General features: G+C 46.2%; 1 protein-coding gene across 1 annotated transcript in view; it reads left to right on the top strand.

Moving 5' to 3' along the window:
- COL22A1 (collagen type XXII alpha 1 chain) overlaps nucleotides 1–17,928 on the top strand; it is a 276,007-nt gene that overhangs the window by 147,330 nt on the left and 110,749 nt on the right. The window contains exons 26-31 of the mRNA XM_083144895.1: nucleotides 2,127–2,180; nucleotides 3,556–3,609; nucleotides 6,659–6,712; nucleotides 8,567–8,611; nucleotides 10,189–10,251; nucleotides 17,494–17,547. Coding sequence (XP_083001021.1) covers nucleotides 2,127–2,180; nucleotides 3,556–3,609; nucleotides 6,659–6,712; nucleotides 8,567–8,611; nucleotides 10,189–10,251; nucleotides 17,494–17,547 — 324 coding nt within the window. The remainder of the gene's footprint in view (nucleotides 1–2,126; nucleotides 2,181–3,555; nucleotides 3,610–6,658; nucleotides 6,713–8,566; nucleotides 8,612–10,188; nucleotides 10,252–17,493; nucleotides 17,548–17,928) is intronic.

The raw sequence follows: 17,928 nt of genomic DNA, 5'->3' as shown, positions 1-17,928 counted from the left end.
GAATAATGTTTAATTCAATATTATAATGAGGTGTGCTACAACTAGACAATGAAATAAATCTAATTTTAGGATAGAAAATAAATGTCTATGGGTGGTGCACTAGGAGAGAGTAATAAAATATAACTTTTATTGATATATTCTATAAAAACTGCGAGAATATAAAACACACAAATAACATATAAAGACGTGAAAGAATAAATGTGACTATCCTGACGTGGCAGGGTTCCGGTGTCTTATAGTCTTTTTAAATTTACTTAGAAGAATGAGTGGTGCGTTTTTAAATAGAGCCAATGCAAAGGCAGTGGTACAGTCACATATGTTCCACACTGCACAATGTTACAATAAGTCAAAAGGTACAATTGCTGATTTGCGATAATAAACAGTATGATTTTTACTAATGTGGGGAACCGTGTCCCTAACTGTAAGTCTGTGCTGTCAGGAAAAGATATGCAAATATATAGTACTCAAAAATGCGGTACAGAGAGACTAGATGCGGGCAGCGTCCTGGCCACTTCTATCACCTTGTTGGCAGTGAGGGAATGCAAAAATCATGGCTGGGTACAGTGTCCCCATGAGATCACAGACAGCTGGGGTAGTGGGACGCTTTTCCTGTGTCAGTGAACATCTGTGGCGTTTCTAATGCAATATAGCTGATGCTAGTATGCCACGCTAATGCAATATAGCTGACGCTAGTATGTTACTCTGACGGTGATGTAATATACACCTCAGCTAATGCGTGTTTCGCAGTAAGCTTTCTCAAGGCCTTGAGCTTACTGCGAAGTGCGCGTCAGTGTTTCACGTGGGCAGGGTTTATAATGAGCCATCTCTGGGCTCCCCAGATGTACATATACATTACAGCTGGCACCGACTGCTGACCAACATACAATAGATTATTCCATGTACATGTGGGCAGGACAATATACCTGTGTGGATACTTTTCTTTGTTGGCAGAGTATATAGCAGTGCTTGTGGTGTTAGACGAGACACGTTTTTGGAAGCTTAACCAGGGATTGTGGTTTATGTCAGTAATGGTCACAGAGTTAACAGGTGTCAAAGGGTTAACTTGCAGATATGCAGTAAAGCAGATATATATAGCCGCAGGTGTACTAAGGTGTATGGTACAGGTGTATGGAACCTGTACATATCATATCCTTGTAGCTGCAGTGGATGCTGGAGGGTATTGAGGTCTGTTTGAAGCAGGCTTGAAGTCTGCACAGTGAAGGCTAATAGCTGTCTTGAAGGTGTGGTCTGTTAGGGTTAAACAGCGGGGTAGCGCTGTGGTGCGATATGCAGGCAGATCAGCGGTGGTGATTGACAGCTCTCCCCCCACCAGGTTGAAGCTGCCGGGGCACAGGATGCGCTTACTGTAATAGCACAATCTAGGGATGACCATCGATGATTAGAGAACCAGATGGTTCCCCACCATCGATGTCAAACTAGTTTAGTTTTGCTTTTTTTCCCCCAAGGGGTCAAGACACAGAGCTTAGCTCCACCGCTGACACCAGTGAAGCCCCTCCTCCATATTTTGATTGGCCCACAGGCCAATCAATCACAGAAAATGGATGACCATCAATATGTAAAAATATTGACGGTCATAAATTGCATAGATATACACTATCGATGGCCAGTTGCCCTTTGGCCATCGATGGAAACCATCAATGGAAAAGGCAATGCTGTCCATCCCTAGTGCCGTCCTGTCTCTCCTCACACTGCGGGTGCGCTGATGGAACTCCTGCCACTCTATTCACTAGTGCAGCGTGGGGCACCTCTCTGTGGAGCATGCGGTAACACTGACTAGGCACGCTGTCTCCTGACTGGAAGGGCGCGCTGTCACTCAAAAGAGTGACTGCTCGCGGGGATGCTGGGGACCACCCACTGGCAGGATGCTGCTGTCACTTAAAGGAGACAGGTGCAGAGTGCACCTCTTCTCTTCTTGATGGTACATGTGTGGTATTAAGTGAATCTGTACTTCCACATAGCATCTAAAATTTCTGAAATCGACATAAACATTTAATGACCTGTTTTTTATTAAGGTCTTTCCTATAGCAGCAGCTAAAGTAGCTAAATATTCTGCAATGATGTTATCTGCAATACAATATAATAGATTTATGTTGATCTTTCTGTAGGGGTTGCCTGGTGAAATTGGATTTCCTGGAAAGCCGGGGAAGATTGGACCCCCTGTAAGTACTATACAGATGTGTTTTTCTTGTTACAGACTGATAACTTATACTATAGGCCAGTGGTTCTCAAACTCGGTCCTCGCACAGTTCACGTTTTCCAGGTCACCCCGCAGGTGTACAGGTGCACTCATTACTCACTGACACATTATAAAAGTTCCACAGGTGGAGCTAATTATTTCACTTGTGATTCTGTGAGGAGACCTGGAAAACATGCACTGTCTATGGCAGTGATGGCTAACCTTGACACTCCAGCTGTTGTTAACCTACACATCCCAGCAATCCCTGCTACAGTTTTACTATTTGGCCATACTAAAACTGATGCAGGGAATGCTGGGATGTGTAGTTCAACAACAGCTGGAGTGTCAAGGTTAGCCATCACTGGTCTATGGTCTTGATTCATTTAACTTTGTTTTGACAAATACTTTACCTAATGTAATGCAACACTTTACCACTAGATGGCACACTGCATTCAACCTGGAGCAGGTCATTTTTCACAAGGTTAAAGAAGACACTCTGCACCACCTATCTATCTTTGATACCCTTGTGCATCTTGATTTGTAAATCACTGTGTGCACATTGCATTATATTTGCCTGCTCCCAAATTTGTGGGGAGTTTCATTGACTCCCGAAACTGTGAGCTGCCCTCTCTCAGGGGGATCACAAAGATGCACTGCTCCTTCTTCACATGTATCGTGTCATATTCAATGAGGTGGTGAAGCCTATTGGCTAGAAATGCCCTTCATAATGGGTTTGGGTGCATCTCCCTTCCAGAAACTGTACCAGCGGGAAAGATTTATTTTGTAAATGGGTTGAACGGTCTCATTCCTATTGAAGTATGGAGTTTGAGAACTGCCACAACTCATTAAGCAGAATGAAACCAGTTTTCGTTTTGCGCAGCCGTAGAGAATGTTTATCGGTGGCATACCTCCCAACTGTCACGATTACAGCGGGACAGTCCCGATTTTCGGGTCCTGTCCCGCTGTCCCACCCGCGGCAGGCATTGTCCCTCTGCGGGGGTTGGCAGTTGGGAGACCCCCCCAATCTAGTAGAATAGACGCTGTGCGCATGCGCACAGCGTCTATTCTCGTATGAAAATGAGGTTGTGGCTAATTAGCATAAGCCATGCCCTCATTTGCATACGCCCGCCCCCTTTTCGGACGCTTTAAAAGTTATTTAAATTTTTTTTACAAAAAAACTGCAACTGTAACTTATCATGAATACTATTACTGAGTAATTTCAGGCATGCTGGGTTAGCCTCTCATTAATTGCTGGCTGTTGGCAGCGTAGAGCTTTGTTTTAGTTTATTTTTGTTTTATTGCTATTTTAATTGTATAACATTCTTTTCCGCTTTTCTATTTAATATATGTACATCTAGGGAGCACCTGGAAAGGAAGGAACAGATGGGCAGGATGGAAAACCAGGCTCAAAGGTAATTTTATGCATGGTGATAGATATACCAAATGAATTCTTAACCAAAAACGTCCAGCGTCTTAGTTGCTGAAACTGTTCGGGGAAGTAGTCGTGCACTTACCGAATGAAGTATGATTACACAAATGCTTTATTTTCATTAAAAGCTGACTCCTTAAACTGGTTTGAAATTATTTGAAAGTTTTCTTTTTTCTCGTCCTACTGTCAGTCACAATTTCTTAAAATGTCAAATAAAATACAAGCAAATCGGTCTTTAAGAAAAGTGCACACTGCAAAGCCCTCAATGTATTCCGAGAAACTGCAAAATTTTATTCTGTCGGTTAAAACTTTTGACCCATGTGGTGAATTTTTCAGTCCAGGTTTAAGTTTGATGTGCAGGAGCACATACATATAAAGGCCTGTGAGGTTCGAGGACAAAAGATTGCCAGGTTATTCATTGCCCAAACAAAAACAAAACTGTTTAAAAAAAATGCTGTACTTCTAGCAGAAGCCTATAATGAGTTATTTCTAATGGCAAATGACTGCAAGTTGGTAGGTGCTAGTGGATGTAAGCAAGGAGGTTAGTCCATACATTCATTCCAAATTAGAGTAGGTTTTCTTGAAAATAACAGGATGTAGGGGACAGAAGATCAACAGCCGTCACTATGATAAGGTATCCATTCCCTGGGCTAAGTTCTTTTCAGACATACAGCAATGTGACAATCCAGTAACACAGTTACAGCCCTATTATAGAGCAAAGTAAACACTATGCACCTGCAGTATAATCGGTCTGACTTTTAAACCTGATGGCTCAGGCATGTGAGGTTATTGTGGCTAATGAGTAATGGCTATTAATAAAGACAAGTGATGTCATTGTGTCTTATGACTCATGCACTATAACACCAAGTTAAGAGACAGCTCTTGCAGTAACCACTTCAGATGGAGCATCATCTACAGATGGAGCACCGGGACAGGAGCGCCATCTGTCTGGGACGCGCAAGCATCTCACATGCTTGTGCCTCACAGGCTTGCGCGTCCCCCTCAGCAAGGCAGCGGGGAGTAGCTTTCCTGCCCATCTCCGCTTCAGAGGAGTGGGGACAGCTGGTGGGGGCTGCGGGGAGGTGCAGGGGACCGGCGGCGGAGGGCTCTGAAAGAACGGAGCATGCACACATCTCGTGTGTGTGTGTCCCTTTTTGACGCCTTGCACGGGGCAGCAAATTATGATTCTATCGCCAGGAGCAGCTTCATTGAGACCTGCTCCGTCTCTAAGAGGGAAATTTACTAATATGAATTCGTAGAAAAAGTTCATATTTTCCTAGAAAATACAATTTTTTGGGGTGTATTCGTATTTTTGGCATTTACTATGCCAAAAATACAAATATTTGTTTTCATAGTGATAGGACATTCAAATTTGTATTTACAAATACGAATGCATACACCATCGTTAGAATACGACAGGAATCACCATTCAAAAGAATTGAGAAAGTCGGCTCCTGATTGGCCGCCTAGCGGCCAATAGAATCATTCTATGGAGAGGCGTGGAAGATGAAAGATCTCTGCGCCTCTCACAGTCCGATGCGGGGAGCTGCTGGAGACGCCGGCATGTCACAGAAGGTGACAGAAGACCAGGACTACGGCGGATCAAGACTTCAGATCTTCACAGGAGGACCTGGGTGAGTTGGATTTCCTTCCACAGGTCCCCCATGGATTTCTTCAGACCCGGATGGACGCCCACAGATGCCGCCGACATGGACATCGGCATGGAGCCGAATGCCGACATGGATCCGGACCAGGACAAGGCACCGGACCAAGACCCAGGGACCTACCTACGGGCTCAAGATAGGTATCAGTATGTATGGGCTTTGAATGTATTAAAGTTTTATTTTTATTGTATGTCAGTGTGTGTTTATTTCACAATTTTTTTTACTGTGGAACTACAAGTCCCAGCGGGCCCTTTAATGCCCCGCAGGCTGGGACTTGTGGTTCTCCAAGTCCCAGCCTGCGGGGGAGGCTTGCTGGGACTCATAGTTCCACAGTTAAAAACAATCGTTTTTTATTCTATTTTTTTACACTCAATCAGCCCGGTGGCCACTGCTCCAGGGCCACCGGGGACAGCACCAGGCTTCAGCCTGGTCAGGTAAGTCCTGGAGGGGGGGATCCCTTTATTGGGGGGGTCCCCACTCCCCCTGGGCCCCTGGCCAGGCTGACTGATCGGTAGGGTGATGTTTTGCCGCAGGAACTTATATAATAAGTGTCCCCCGGCTGTGACATTACCCTGCTGGCTGGTTTGGCCTGGGGCTGGTTCTTAAAATACGGGGGACCCCTAATCATCGTATTTTGGGAACCAGCCCCGGACCTGGAGCCTGGGGCTGGTTGTAAAAAATCGGGGAACCCCTACTTGCCGGGTTTCCTGATTTTTTATTACGGGCCCCGGCTCTTTCAGCCTGGTGCTGGTTACAGCTGTGGGGGGGACCCTACACTGTTTTTTTTATTTATTTATCAATTTTTTTTACACATTGCAGCCGGCACGGATCTGACTGATCCGTGCAGACTGACTACACTTATTCGTATTAGCGGCCGTTTATACGGTCGTTAATACAAATTACTACGACATTGGAGGGTTACAAAGCAGTTGTATATGACTGCTTTGTCAATTCCCCTCTGGAAAATGACTTTGCATATGGCTGAAACAGCCGTATGCAGTCGTAGTAAGAATACAAACACAAATTTTTAGGTTTTCCATATTAGTAAATTTCCCCCTACCTGTCAAAATTTCCTCCTTATTAAATTACTGTGCGCCTCTTTTTGGTATACACCCTCTCCCTTGAAAATCAGACACATGACCAGAAGATAGTAATGACTATGGCACAGCGCCTTTTTATTTGCATTGCTTTTACATATATATAATTTTGTTAGCAATTACGCTTCAGCCTAATTGTTTATAAGAAATTGAGTAGCACAGATTGATTTTGTTTTAGCCTGCTATGTGATACTGAAAAATATTTGCATACTTTTAAAATTGTGATGTATTCGCTGCTAATAATAATTCTTATATCTCTCCCTAATCGCAGGGTGAACAAGGAGACCGAGGGTTGGATGGAATTCCTGGGCTAACTGGTCCAAGGGTAATTGTGTTTGTATAGAGTATATGGTAGATGGGATTTATTCACTAACAAGCACTTACAGTATAACTGACTGACTAGTTAGTATTATTCCTATTGGCTCTCAGAATGTTTCCATAGTAAATGGACAACCATCCCTAGTTCCCATGGTAACCTGAATGGTCTGTTACGCTACTGCTTGCACACGGAGTCTTCTCGCGGGTCTGGGAGAGGAGTGGCCAGTTATGCAGATTTGACCGCACCCACTCTTAAAACCAATTCCGTGCTCTGCCTTTATGGCTTCCCAGACAGTCTTGGGCCTTGATAACTAGCACCAACCCCTCTCACACAGTGGTGGTGGCAGCCATTTTGTGGTGTACAATTGCCTTGAGACATACTGTATGTGACATTTTTAAGGCACTTCTTGAGTAGGTGAATTCATATTGGCTGCTTGCACGGTGTGTAGGTGACGGTTGCCCATTACTGGCTCTCAGATTTGGGATTTTACTTCTCATCTCACTGCATGGTGGCCTCTTGGGAAGCACAGACAGATGGAACTTTATGTCTAGAGCTTGAGTAGACTTTAGTGAAGTTCTGCTCACAAGTCTGTGCATATGGCTACATGTCACGGCTACACCTATTGCTGCAATTTTACAACCTTGTTCCTCGGATACTGACAATGGCAAATTTAATCTTTTCCATTAAATGTAAAAGTTTCTACACATATTTTCTTAGTTCCTATTATTACTGTTCTCATATAATTACACCAAGAGCGGTAACGGGGATTCTACCAGTTCCTCAACTTTAAACCGATGCAGCAAACCTGATTGTAGTCCCTGATAGCTCCTCCTCCCACTACTGACTGCTGGGGTGGACTGGGTAATGATTGGCTCACCAAGAGAACACAATCGTAGGAGCCGATTATTGGTTGAATGGGCGTGGCCAGCCACCAGAGAGGTGTGGCCAGCCACCAGAGAGGTGTGCCCAGATAGGGGGAAAGGGCTGCAACCCTGTCGAGGACTGCGATCAGCTAATGTTAGTCACAAAGATGTCATTATTTTCACTTCATGGATAAGAGCCTCACGGATCCCTTGAAGTCTACAGCCGTCCGATTTTACCAGTGTAACTTTTTTCCTGGGTTCAACTGTGATAAGTGATATTGTAAAGACCTCCATAGACTAGTAAGATTTGGGCTGATTTCACACGATTCCGACCGATCGGCTGAGAAATCTGCCCAAATCTGATGTGTATGACATTCCTCCCGACCCGTTGCGCAGCCCCGGACCTCGTGCATCGGGTCAGATCCTACAGATTGAACCCACTGCACATAAAATATATTGGATCGGTAAAGCACCGCTTGCACACACCTATGTGCAGGGGCAAAACAGTGTCGGGCAGCGGCAGGAGAATTTTGAAAAATATTTTCAAAAGGCTGGCTGGCCAAACCTGTCCTCAAGATCTACCAACAGTTCATGTTTCTCAGGCAGCCTGTGGATCTATAGTAGGAATGAATGCAGCATGTTTGAAAATGTGACAGTTAGTAATGACTACAGCTGTGCACCAGCTAGGTGATGTGGAAAACGTGGACCGTTGGTAGATTTCGAGGACCGGTTTGGCCACCCCTGACCTAGGTCAACCACCTTCAGTGGTCGAACCTAATGATTCACACTCGGTTTGAGCTAGGCTTCTTTCCCTGCTTTTATCTGACTGCAATAATGCTATCAAACAGCAGAGGGCAGCAGACATCATTCTGCTTTTGTCCTGTTTATTTTGTTTCTGATTAGATTCTTATTGTAATTGTATTATAATTATTATACGTTCTATGCGCTATTTCAATATACAGTATTTTGCTCATGCTGTGTGAAATCCTTTTAACAGGGACAACCTGGAGAACAAGGCCTGTCCGGTCCAGCTGGAGAGAAGGTGAAGTATAAAATGATAGTTTATGTGGTGTATTCTGATATCCAGGTTTTTAATAATAGCGCAAAACTCTCCTAATTCTGTGTCAGTTTGTTATATACTGTACAGGCCAGTATATAACATGTATGTTCACAAGCATACAGGAGGGTCCTATTTTTGCTGCTTGATTTATTGATATATTACATTATTGGTTAACTATTGCAATTAATTAGCGCCTGGACATATCTTTTTGTTTGTTCAAAGTAAAAAGTTACACATATAGATGTCATATACTGAGACTGAACAATGGATTTGACATGAATAATGAATAAATAACAATGAAATTAGGATGCTACTGTACATTCCAGCTAGCCATAATATTATTACTGCTTCCCAGAGAGCAGGACGGGCCAGGCTGGCGGAGGTCTACTTTGAAAGCTGAAATTCTTTTTGTGATTTACCTGGGTGGGACATTGGTGGGCTCCTGCCCAAAAAGTGTTGTAACAAAAATGGCCTTGCCGTACAGTATTTAGGGATTTTTTAGGAAATCACACTTTGTACCCCACAGTAATTAACACATTGCCCCACACAAGAAAAAACTCAAACTCACAGGAAAAATCTGAATCTCACATATTGCCCACACACAGGAGTAATACACATTGCCCCCACACAGAAGTAATACACACTGTCCTCACAGATTAAAACACATTTCCCCACACAGTAAAAATCGGAATCTCACATGAGTAATACATATTGCCCCCACACAGGAGTAATACATATTGCCCCCACACAGGAAAAATCGGAAACTCACAGGAGTAATGCATATTTCCCCCACACAGGAGTACTACACATTGCCCCACACAGGAAAAATCTGAATCTCACACATTGCCTACACACAGGAGTAATACACATTGCCCCCACACAGAAGTAACACACACTGTCCTCACAGAGTAAAACACATTGCCCCACACAGGAAAAATCGGAATCTCACAGGAGTAATACATATTGCCCCCACACAGGAGTACTACACATTGCCCCCACACAGAAGTAATACAAACTGTCCTCACAGAGTAAACCAATTTGCTCCACACAGAGAAGAAAAAATTGTCCCCCTGCAAAAAAAAGCCAATATTAAACTTCCCTAACCAGGCTGACTTGTCAGAAAGAAGCCTCCAAGTTCAGCAGCAACAGCCAGGAATGTGGCCACTGGCCAGCTGCAGTTATTATCACCCTGTCTGCCAGTCTTGGTCCCAGCGATTCCCGCACTACCCCATAGTCAGCTCGTTGCCCGTTACCGACAGCATGAACCTATAAGAATCAGCGTTACGTGCACATGACTTGTCCCTCTGTGAGGGTGAAGCTGAGAGTTGGCATCTCAGTACATTGCAGCATTAGCATATATCTGTATATTAGCTGCGTACAAACCTGCACTATATCAAGCCTGGTATTTTTACATTGAAAAAGTAAATCAGTGTCCCCCGATAAATGTATAATACTGGCTGGAACGAAAGGTCGTCGTGTTATTTATATATACTACTGGAATTCCTTTATAAATGATAAATTACTGTATGAGGTCTCTAACCAATTACATTTTCTTTTAGGGTGAAGTTGGGCCCCCAGGATTGTCTGGAGGAGACGGACGGAGAGGAGAGAAAGGCAGTAAGGTAATGGGAGAGGTTCTCTTTGTTACAATTATCCGGCATGTTACGGTCACACCGCAGACTGTGTATCTGGTGATCATTATCTGGCATGTAGCGGTCACACCGCAGACTGTGTATCTGGTGATCATTATCAGCATGTAGCGGTCACACCGCAGACTGTGTATATGGTGATCATTATCCAGCATCTAGCGGTCACATCGCAGACTGTGTATCTGGTGATCATTATCCGGCATGTAACGGTCACACCGCAGACTGTGTATCTGGTGATCATTGACCGCAGACTGTGTATCAGGTGATCATTATCCGGCATGTAGCGGTCACACCGCAGACTGTGTATCAGGTGATCATTATCCGGCATGTAGCGGTCACACCGCAGACTGTGTATCTGGTGATCATTATCCGGCATGTAGCAGTCACACCACAGACTGTGTATCTGGTGATCATTATCTGGCATGTAGCGGTCACATCGCAGACTGTGTATCTGGTGATCATTATCTGGCATGCAGCGGTCACACCACAGACTGTGTATCTGGTGATCATTATCCAGCATGTAGCGGTCACACCGCAGACTGTGTATATGGTGATCATTATCCAGCATCTAGCGGTCACATCGCAGACTGTGTATCTGGTTATCATTATCCGGCATGTAGCTGTCACACCGCAGACTGTGTATATGGTGATCATTATCCAGCATCTAGCGGTCACATCGCAGACTACGTATCTGGTTATCATTATCCGGCATGTAGCTGTCACACCGCAGACTGTGTATCTGGTGGTCATTATCCGGCATGTAGCGGTCACATCGCAGACTGTGTATCTGGTGATCATTATCCGGCATGTAACGGTCACACCGCAGACTGTATCAGGTGATCATTATCCGGCATGTAGCAGTCACACCACAGACTGTGTATCTGGTGATCATTATCTGGTATGTAGCGGTCACACCGCAGACTGTGTATCAGGTGATCATTATCCGGCATGTAGCGGTCACACCGCAGGCTGTGTATCTGGTGATCATTATCCGGCATGTAGCAGTCACACCGCAGACTGTGTATCTGGTGATCATTATCCGGCATGTAGCGGTCACATCGCAGACTGTGTATCTGGTGATCATTATCCGGCATGTAGCGGTCACATCGCAGACTGTGTATCAGGTGATCATTATCCGGCATGTAGCGGTCACACCGCAGACTGTGTATCTGGTGATCATTATCCGGCATGTAGCAGTCACACCGCAGACTGTGTATCTGGTGATCATTATCCGGCATGTAGCGGTCACACCGCAGACTGTGTATCTGGTGATCATTATCCGGCATGTAGCAGTCACAACGCAGACTGTGTATCAGGTGATCATTATCCGGCATGTAGCAGTCACACCGCAGACTATATATCTGGAGAACATTATACGGCATGTAGCGGTCACACCGCAGACTGTGTATCTGGTGGTCATTATCCAGCATCTACCAGTCACACCGCAGACTGTGTATCTGGTGATCATTAACCGGCATGCAGCGGTCACACCGCAGACTGTGTATCAGGTGATCATTATCCGGCATGTAGCAGTCACACCGCAGACTATATATCTGGAGAACATTATACGGCATGTAGCGGTCACACCGCAGACTGTGTATCTGGTGGTCATTATCCGGCATGTAGCTGTCACACTGCAGACTGTGTATCTGGAGATCATTATCCGGCATGTAGCGGTCACACCGTAGACTGTGTATCTGGTGATCATTATCCGGCATGTAGCAGTCACACCGCAGACTGTGTATCTGGTGATCATTATACAGCATGTAGCGGGCACACCGCAGACTGTGTATATGGTGATCATTATCCAGCATCTAGCGGTCACACCGCAGACTGTGTATCTGGTGATCATTATCCAGCATCTAGCGGTCACATCGCAGACTGTGTATCTGGTGATCATTATCCGGCATGTAGCGGTCACATCGCAGACTGTGTATCTGGTGATCATTATCCGGCATGTAGCAGTCACACCGCAGACTGTGTATCAGGTGATCATTATCCGGCATGTAGCGGTCACAGCGCAGACTGTATCTGGTGATCATTATCTGGTATGTAGCGGTCACACCGCAGACTGTATCTGGTGATCATTATCCGGCATGTAGCGATCACACCACAGACTGTGTATCTGGTGATGATTATCCGGCATGTAGCGGTCACACCGCAGACTGTGTATCTGGTGATCATTATCCGGCATGTAGCGGTCACACCGCAGACTGTGTATCTGGTGATCATTATCCGGCATGTAGCGGTCACACCCCAGACTGTGTATCTGGTGATCATTATCCAGGAATGTAGCGGTCACACCGCAGACTGTGTATCTGGTGATCATTATCCGGCATGTAGCTGTCACACCGCAGACTGTGTATCTGGTGATCATTATCCGGCATGTAGCGGTCACACCGCAGACTGTATCTGGTGATCATTATCCGGCATGTAGCAGTCACACCGCAGACTGTATCTGGTGATCATTATCCGGCATGTAGCGGTCACACCGCAGACTGTATCTGGTGATCATTATCCGGCATGTAGCGATCACACCACAGACTGTGTATCTGGTGATGATTATCCGGCATGTAGCGGTCACACCGCAGACTGTGTATCTGGTGATCATTATCCGGCATGTAGCGGTCACACCGCAGACTGTGTATCTGGTGATCATTATCCGGCATGTAGCGGTCACACCGCAGACTGTGTATCTGGTGATCATTATCCAGCATGTAGCGGTCACACCGCAGACTGTGTATCTGGTGATCATTATCAGCATGTAGCGGTCACACCGCAGACTGTGTATCTGGTGATCATTATCCGGCATGTAGCGGTCACACCGCAGACTGTGTATCTGGTGATCATTATCCGGCATGTAGCGGTCACACCGCAGACTGTGTATCTGGTGATCATTATACAGCATGTAGCGGTCACACCGCAGACTGTGTATCTGGTGATCATTATACAGCATGTAGCGGTCACACCGCAGACTGTGTATCTGGTGATCATTATCCAGCATCTAGCGGTCACATCGCAGACTGTGTATCTGGTGATCATTATCCGGCATGTAACGGTCACACCACAGACTGTGTATCTGGTGATCATTATACAGCATGTAGCGGTCACACCGCAGACTGTGTATATGGTGATCATTATCCGGCATGTAGCGGTCACACCGCAGACTGTGTATCTGGTGATCATTATCCGGCATGTAGCGGTCACACCACAGACTGTGTATCTGGTGATCGTTATCCAGGAATGTAGCAGTCACACCGCAGACTGTGTATCTGGTGATCATTATCCGGCATGTAGCTGTCACACCGCAGACTGTGTATCTGGTGATCATTATCCAGGAATGTAGCGGTCACACCGCAGACTGTGTATCTGGTGATCATTATCCGGCATGTAGCTGTCACACCGCAGACTGTGTATCTGGTGATCATTATCCGGCATGTAGCGGTCACACCGCAGACTGTGTATCTGGTGATCATTATCCAGGAATGTAGCGGTCACACCGCAGACTGTGTATCTGGTGATCATTATCCGGCATGTAGCTGTCACACCGCAGACTGTGTATCTGGTGATCATTATCCGGCATGTAGCGGTCACACCGCAGACTGTATCTGGTGATCATTATCCGGCATGTAGCAGTCACACCGCAGACTGTATCTGGTGATCATTATCCGGCATGTAGCGGTCACACCGCAGACTGTATCTGGTGATCATTACCCGGCATGTAGCGATCACACCACAGACTGTGTATCTGGTGATCATTATCCAGGAATGTAGCGGTCACACCGCAGACTGTGTATCTGGTGATCATTATCCGGCATGTAGCTGTCACACCGCAGACTGTGTATCTGGTGATCATTATCCGGCATGTAGCGGTCACACCGCAGACTGTATCTGGTGATCATTATCCGGCATGTAGCAGTCACACCGCAGACTGTATCTGGTGATCATTATCCGGCATGTAGCGGTCACACCGCAGACTGTATCTGGTGATCATTATCCGGCATGTAGCGATCACACCACAGACTGTGTATCTGGTGATGATTATCCGGCATGTAGCGGTCACACCGCAGACTGTGTATCTGGTGATCATTATCCGGCATGTAGCGGTCACACCGCAGACTGTGTATCTGGTGATCATTATCCGGCATGTAGCGGTCACACCGCAGACTGTGTATCTGGTGATCATTATCCAGCATGTAGCGGTCACACCGCAGACTGTGTATCTGGTGATCATTATCCGGCATGTAGCAGTCACACCTCAGACTGTGTATCAGGTGATCATTATCCGGCATGTAGCGGTCACACCGCAGACTGTGTATCTGGTGATCATTATCCGGCATGTAGCGGTCACATCGCAGACTGTGTATCTGGTGATCATTACCCGGCATGTAGCGGTCACACCGCAGACTGTGTATCTGGTGATCATTATCAGCATGTAGCGGTCACACCGCAGACTGTATCTGGTGATCATTATCCGGCATGTAGCGGTCACAATGCTGACTGTGTATCTGGTGATCATTGTCCGGCATGTAGCAGTCACACCGCAGACTGTGTATCTGGTGATCATTATCCGGCATGTAGCGGTGACACCCCAGACTGTGTATCTGGTGATCATTATCCGGCATGTAGCAGTCACAATGCTGACTGTGTATCTGGTGATCATTATCCGGCATGTAGCAGTCACACCGCAGACTGTGTATCTGGTGATCATTATCCAGCATGTACCAGTCACACCACAGACTGTGTATCTGGTGATCATTATACAGCATGTAGCGGTCACACCGCAGACTGTGTATCTGGTGATCATTATCTGGCATGTAGCAGTCACAACGCAGACTGTGTATCAGGTGATCATAATCCGGCATGTAGCGGTCACACCGCAGACTGTGTATCTGGTGATCATTATCAGGCATGTAGCAGTCACACCACAGACTGTGTATCTGGTGATCATTATCCGGCATGTAGCAGTCACACCACAGACTGTGTATCTGGTGATCATTATCCAGCATGTACCAGTCACACCACAGACTGTGTATCTGGTGATCATTATACAGCATGTAGCGGTCACACCGCAGACTGTGTATCTGGTGATCATTATCTGGCATGTAGCAGTCACAACGCAGACTGTGTATCAGGTGATCATTATCCGGCATGTAGCGGTCACACCGCAGACTGTGTATCTGGTGATCATTATCAGGCATGTAGCAGTCACACCACAGACTGTGTATCTGGTGATCATTATCCAGCATGTACCAGTCACACCACCATACCTCCCAACTTTTCATGAGGGCGCGGCTTATGCTAATTAGCCGCGACCTCATTTTCATACGAGAATAGACGCTGTGCGCATGCGCACAGCGTCTATTCTACTACATTGGGGGGTCTCCCAACTGCCACCCCCCCGCAGCGGGACAATGCCTGCCGCGGGTGGGACGTCGGGACAGGACCCGAAAATCGGGACTGTCCCGACGGAATCGTGACAGTTGGGAGGTATGCACCACAGACTGTGTATCTGGTGATCATTATACAGCATGTAGCGGTCACACCGCAGACTGTGTATCTGGTGATCATTATCCGGCATGTAGCAGTCACAACGCAGACTGTGTATCAGGTGATCATAATCCGGCATGTAGCAGTCACACCGCAGACTGTATCTGGTGATCATTATCCGGCATGTAGCGGTCACATCGCAGACTGTGTATCTGGTGATCATTATCCGGCATGTAGCAGTCACACCGCAGACTGTATCTGGTGATCATTATCCGGCATGTAGCGGTCACATCGCAGACTGTGTATCTGGTGATCATTATCCGGCATGTAGCAGTCACACCGCAGACTGTGTATCAGGTGATCATTATCCGGCATGTAGCAGTCACACCGCAGACTGTGTATCAGGTGATCATTATCCGGCATGTAGCAGTCACACCGCAGACTGTATCTGGTGATCATTATCCGGCATGTAGCGGTCACATCGCAGACTGTGTATATGGTGATCATTATCCGGCATGTAGCGGTCACACCGCAGACTGTGTATCTGGTGATCATTATCCGACATGTAGCGGTCACACCGCAGACTGTGTATCAGGTGATCATTATCCGGCATGTAGCAGTCACACCGCAGACTGTGTATATGGTGATCATTATCCGGCATGTAGCGGTCACACCGCAGACTGTGTATCTGGTGATCATTATCCGACATGTAGCGGTCACATCGCAGACTGTGTATATGGTGATCATTATCCGGCATGTAGCGGTCACACCGCAGACTGTGTATCTGGTGATCATTATCCGGCATGTAGCGGTCACACCGCAGACTGTATCTGGTGATAATTATCCGGCATGTAGCGGTCACACCGCAGACTGTATCTGGTGATAATTATCCGGCATGTAGCGGTCACACCGCAGACTGTGTATCTGGTGATCACTATCCGGCATGTAGCAGTCACACCGCAGACTGTATCTGGTGATCATTATCCGGCATGTAGCGGTCACACCGCAGACTGTATCTGGTGATAATTATCCGGCATGTAGCGGTCACACCGCAGACTGTTTATCTGGTGATCATAATCCGGCATGTAGCTGTCACACCGCAGACTGTGTATCTGGTGATCATTATCCGGCATGTAGCGGTCACACCGCAGACTGTGTATCTTTTGATGATTATCCGGCATGTAGTGGTCACACCGCAGACTGTGTATCTGGTGATCATTATCCGGCATGTAGCTGTCACACCGCAGACTGTGTATCTGGTGATTATTATCCGGCATGTAGCGGTCACACCGCAGACTGTATCTGGTGATAATTATCCGGCATGTAACGGTCACACCGCAGACTGTATCTGGTAATCATTATCCGGCATGTAGTAGTCACACCACAGACTGTATCTGGTGATCATTATCCAGCATGTAGTGGTCACACCACAGACTGTATCTGGTGATTATTATCCGGCATGTAGCGGTCACACCGCAGACTGTGTATCTGGTGATCATTATCCGGCGTACTGCATGGATCAGATTCCTGAATTAATTTAAAAATATGCTACAAAATACAATTATTGAATTTTTAAAATGATGTTTCTATTCATTACTACACAGTAACTCACTGCACAGCCATGAATGAAGGTCACTCACTACACAGTGTCCTTGTATAATATGTTCACAGTTTGTGTTCTGTAGAGACCGATGTATATAAATGTGATGTTTGATTTTTTTAAAGGGAGAGAAGGGAGCGATTGGACCATCCGGACTGAAAGGCGATAAAGGTGACGCGGTATGTACTAAGAACTATAGCATGTTACTGTATAACAGATAACACACATGTGATCATAGTCTTCACAGAACTACCCATAGGCCACTGCTCTGTGCTTATCTAAGCTGCCAGAGTATAAGGTGGATCATGGGGGCTTCTCCAGCATAGGAGTGTTCTGCCCTAAATTAGGCTGGCCAAACCAGTACTTAAGATCTACCAACCGTCCACGTTTTCCAAATTACCTAGCTGCACAGGTGTAGTCATTACTAACTGCCACATGTCCCAGACCACCTAGCTGGTGCACAGGTGTAGTCATTACTAACTGTCACATTTACCAGACTCCCGAGCTGGTGCACAGCTGTAGTCATTACTAACTGCCACATGTCCCAGACCACCTAGCTG

The sequence above is a fragment of the Crinia signifera genome, chromosome 5 (assembly GCF_055691185.1).
Source record: "Crinia signifera chromosome 5, ASM5569118v1, whole genome shotgun sequence".
In the NCBI taxonomy this organism is placed as follows: domain Eukaryota; kingdom Metazoa; phylum Chordata; class Amphibia; order Anura; family Myobatrachidae; genus Crinia; species Crinia signifera.
Note: the sequence above shows the minus strand (reverse complement) of the source record. Positions and strands in the feature narration are given on the sequence as shown.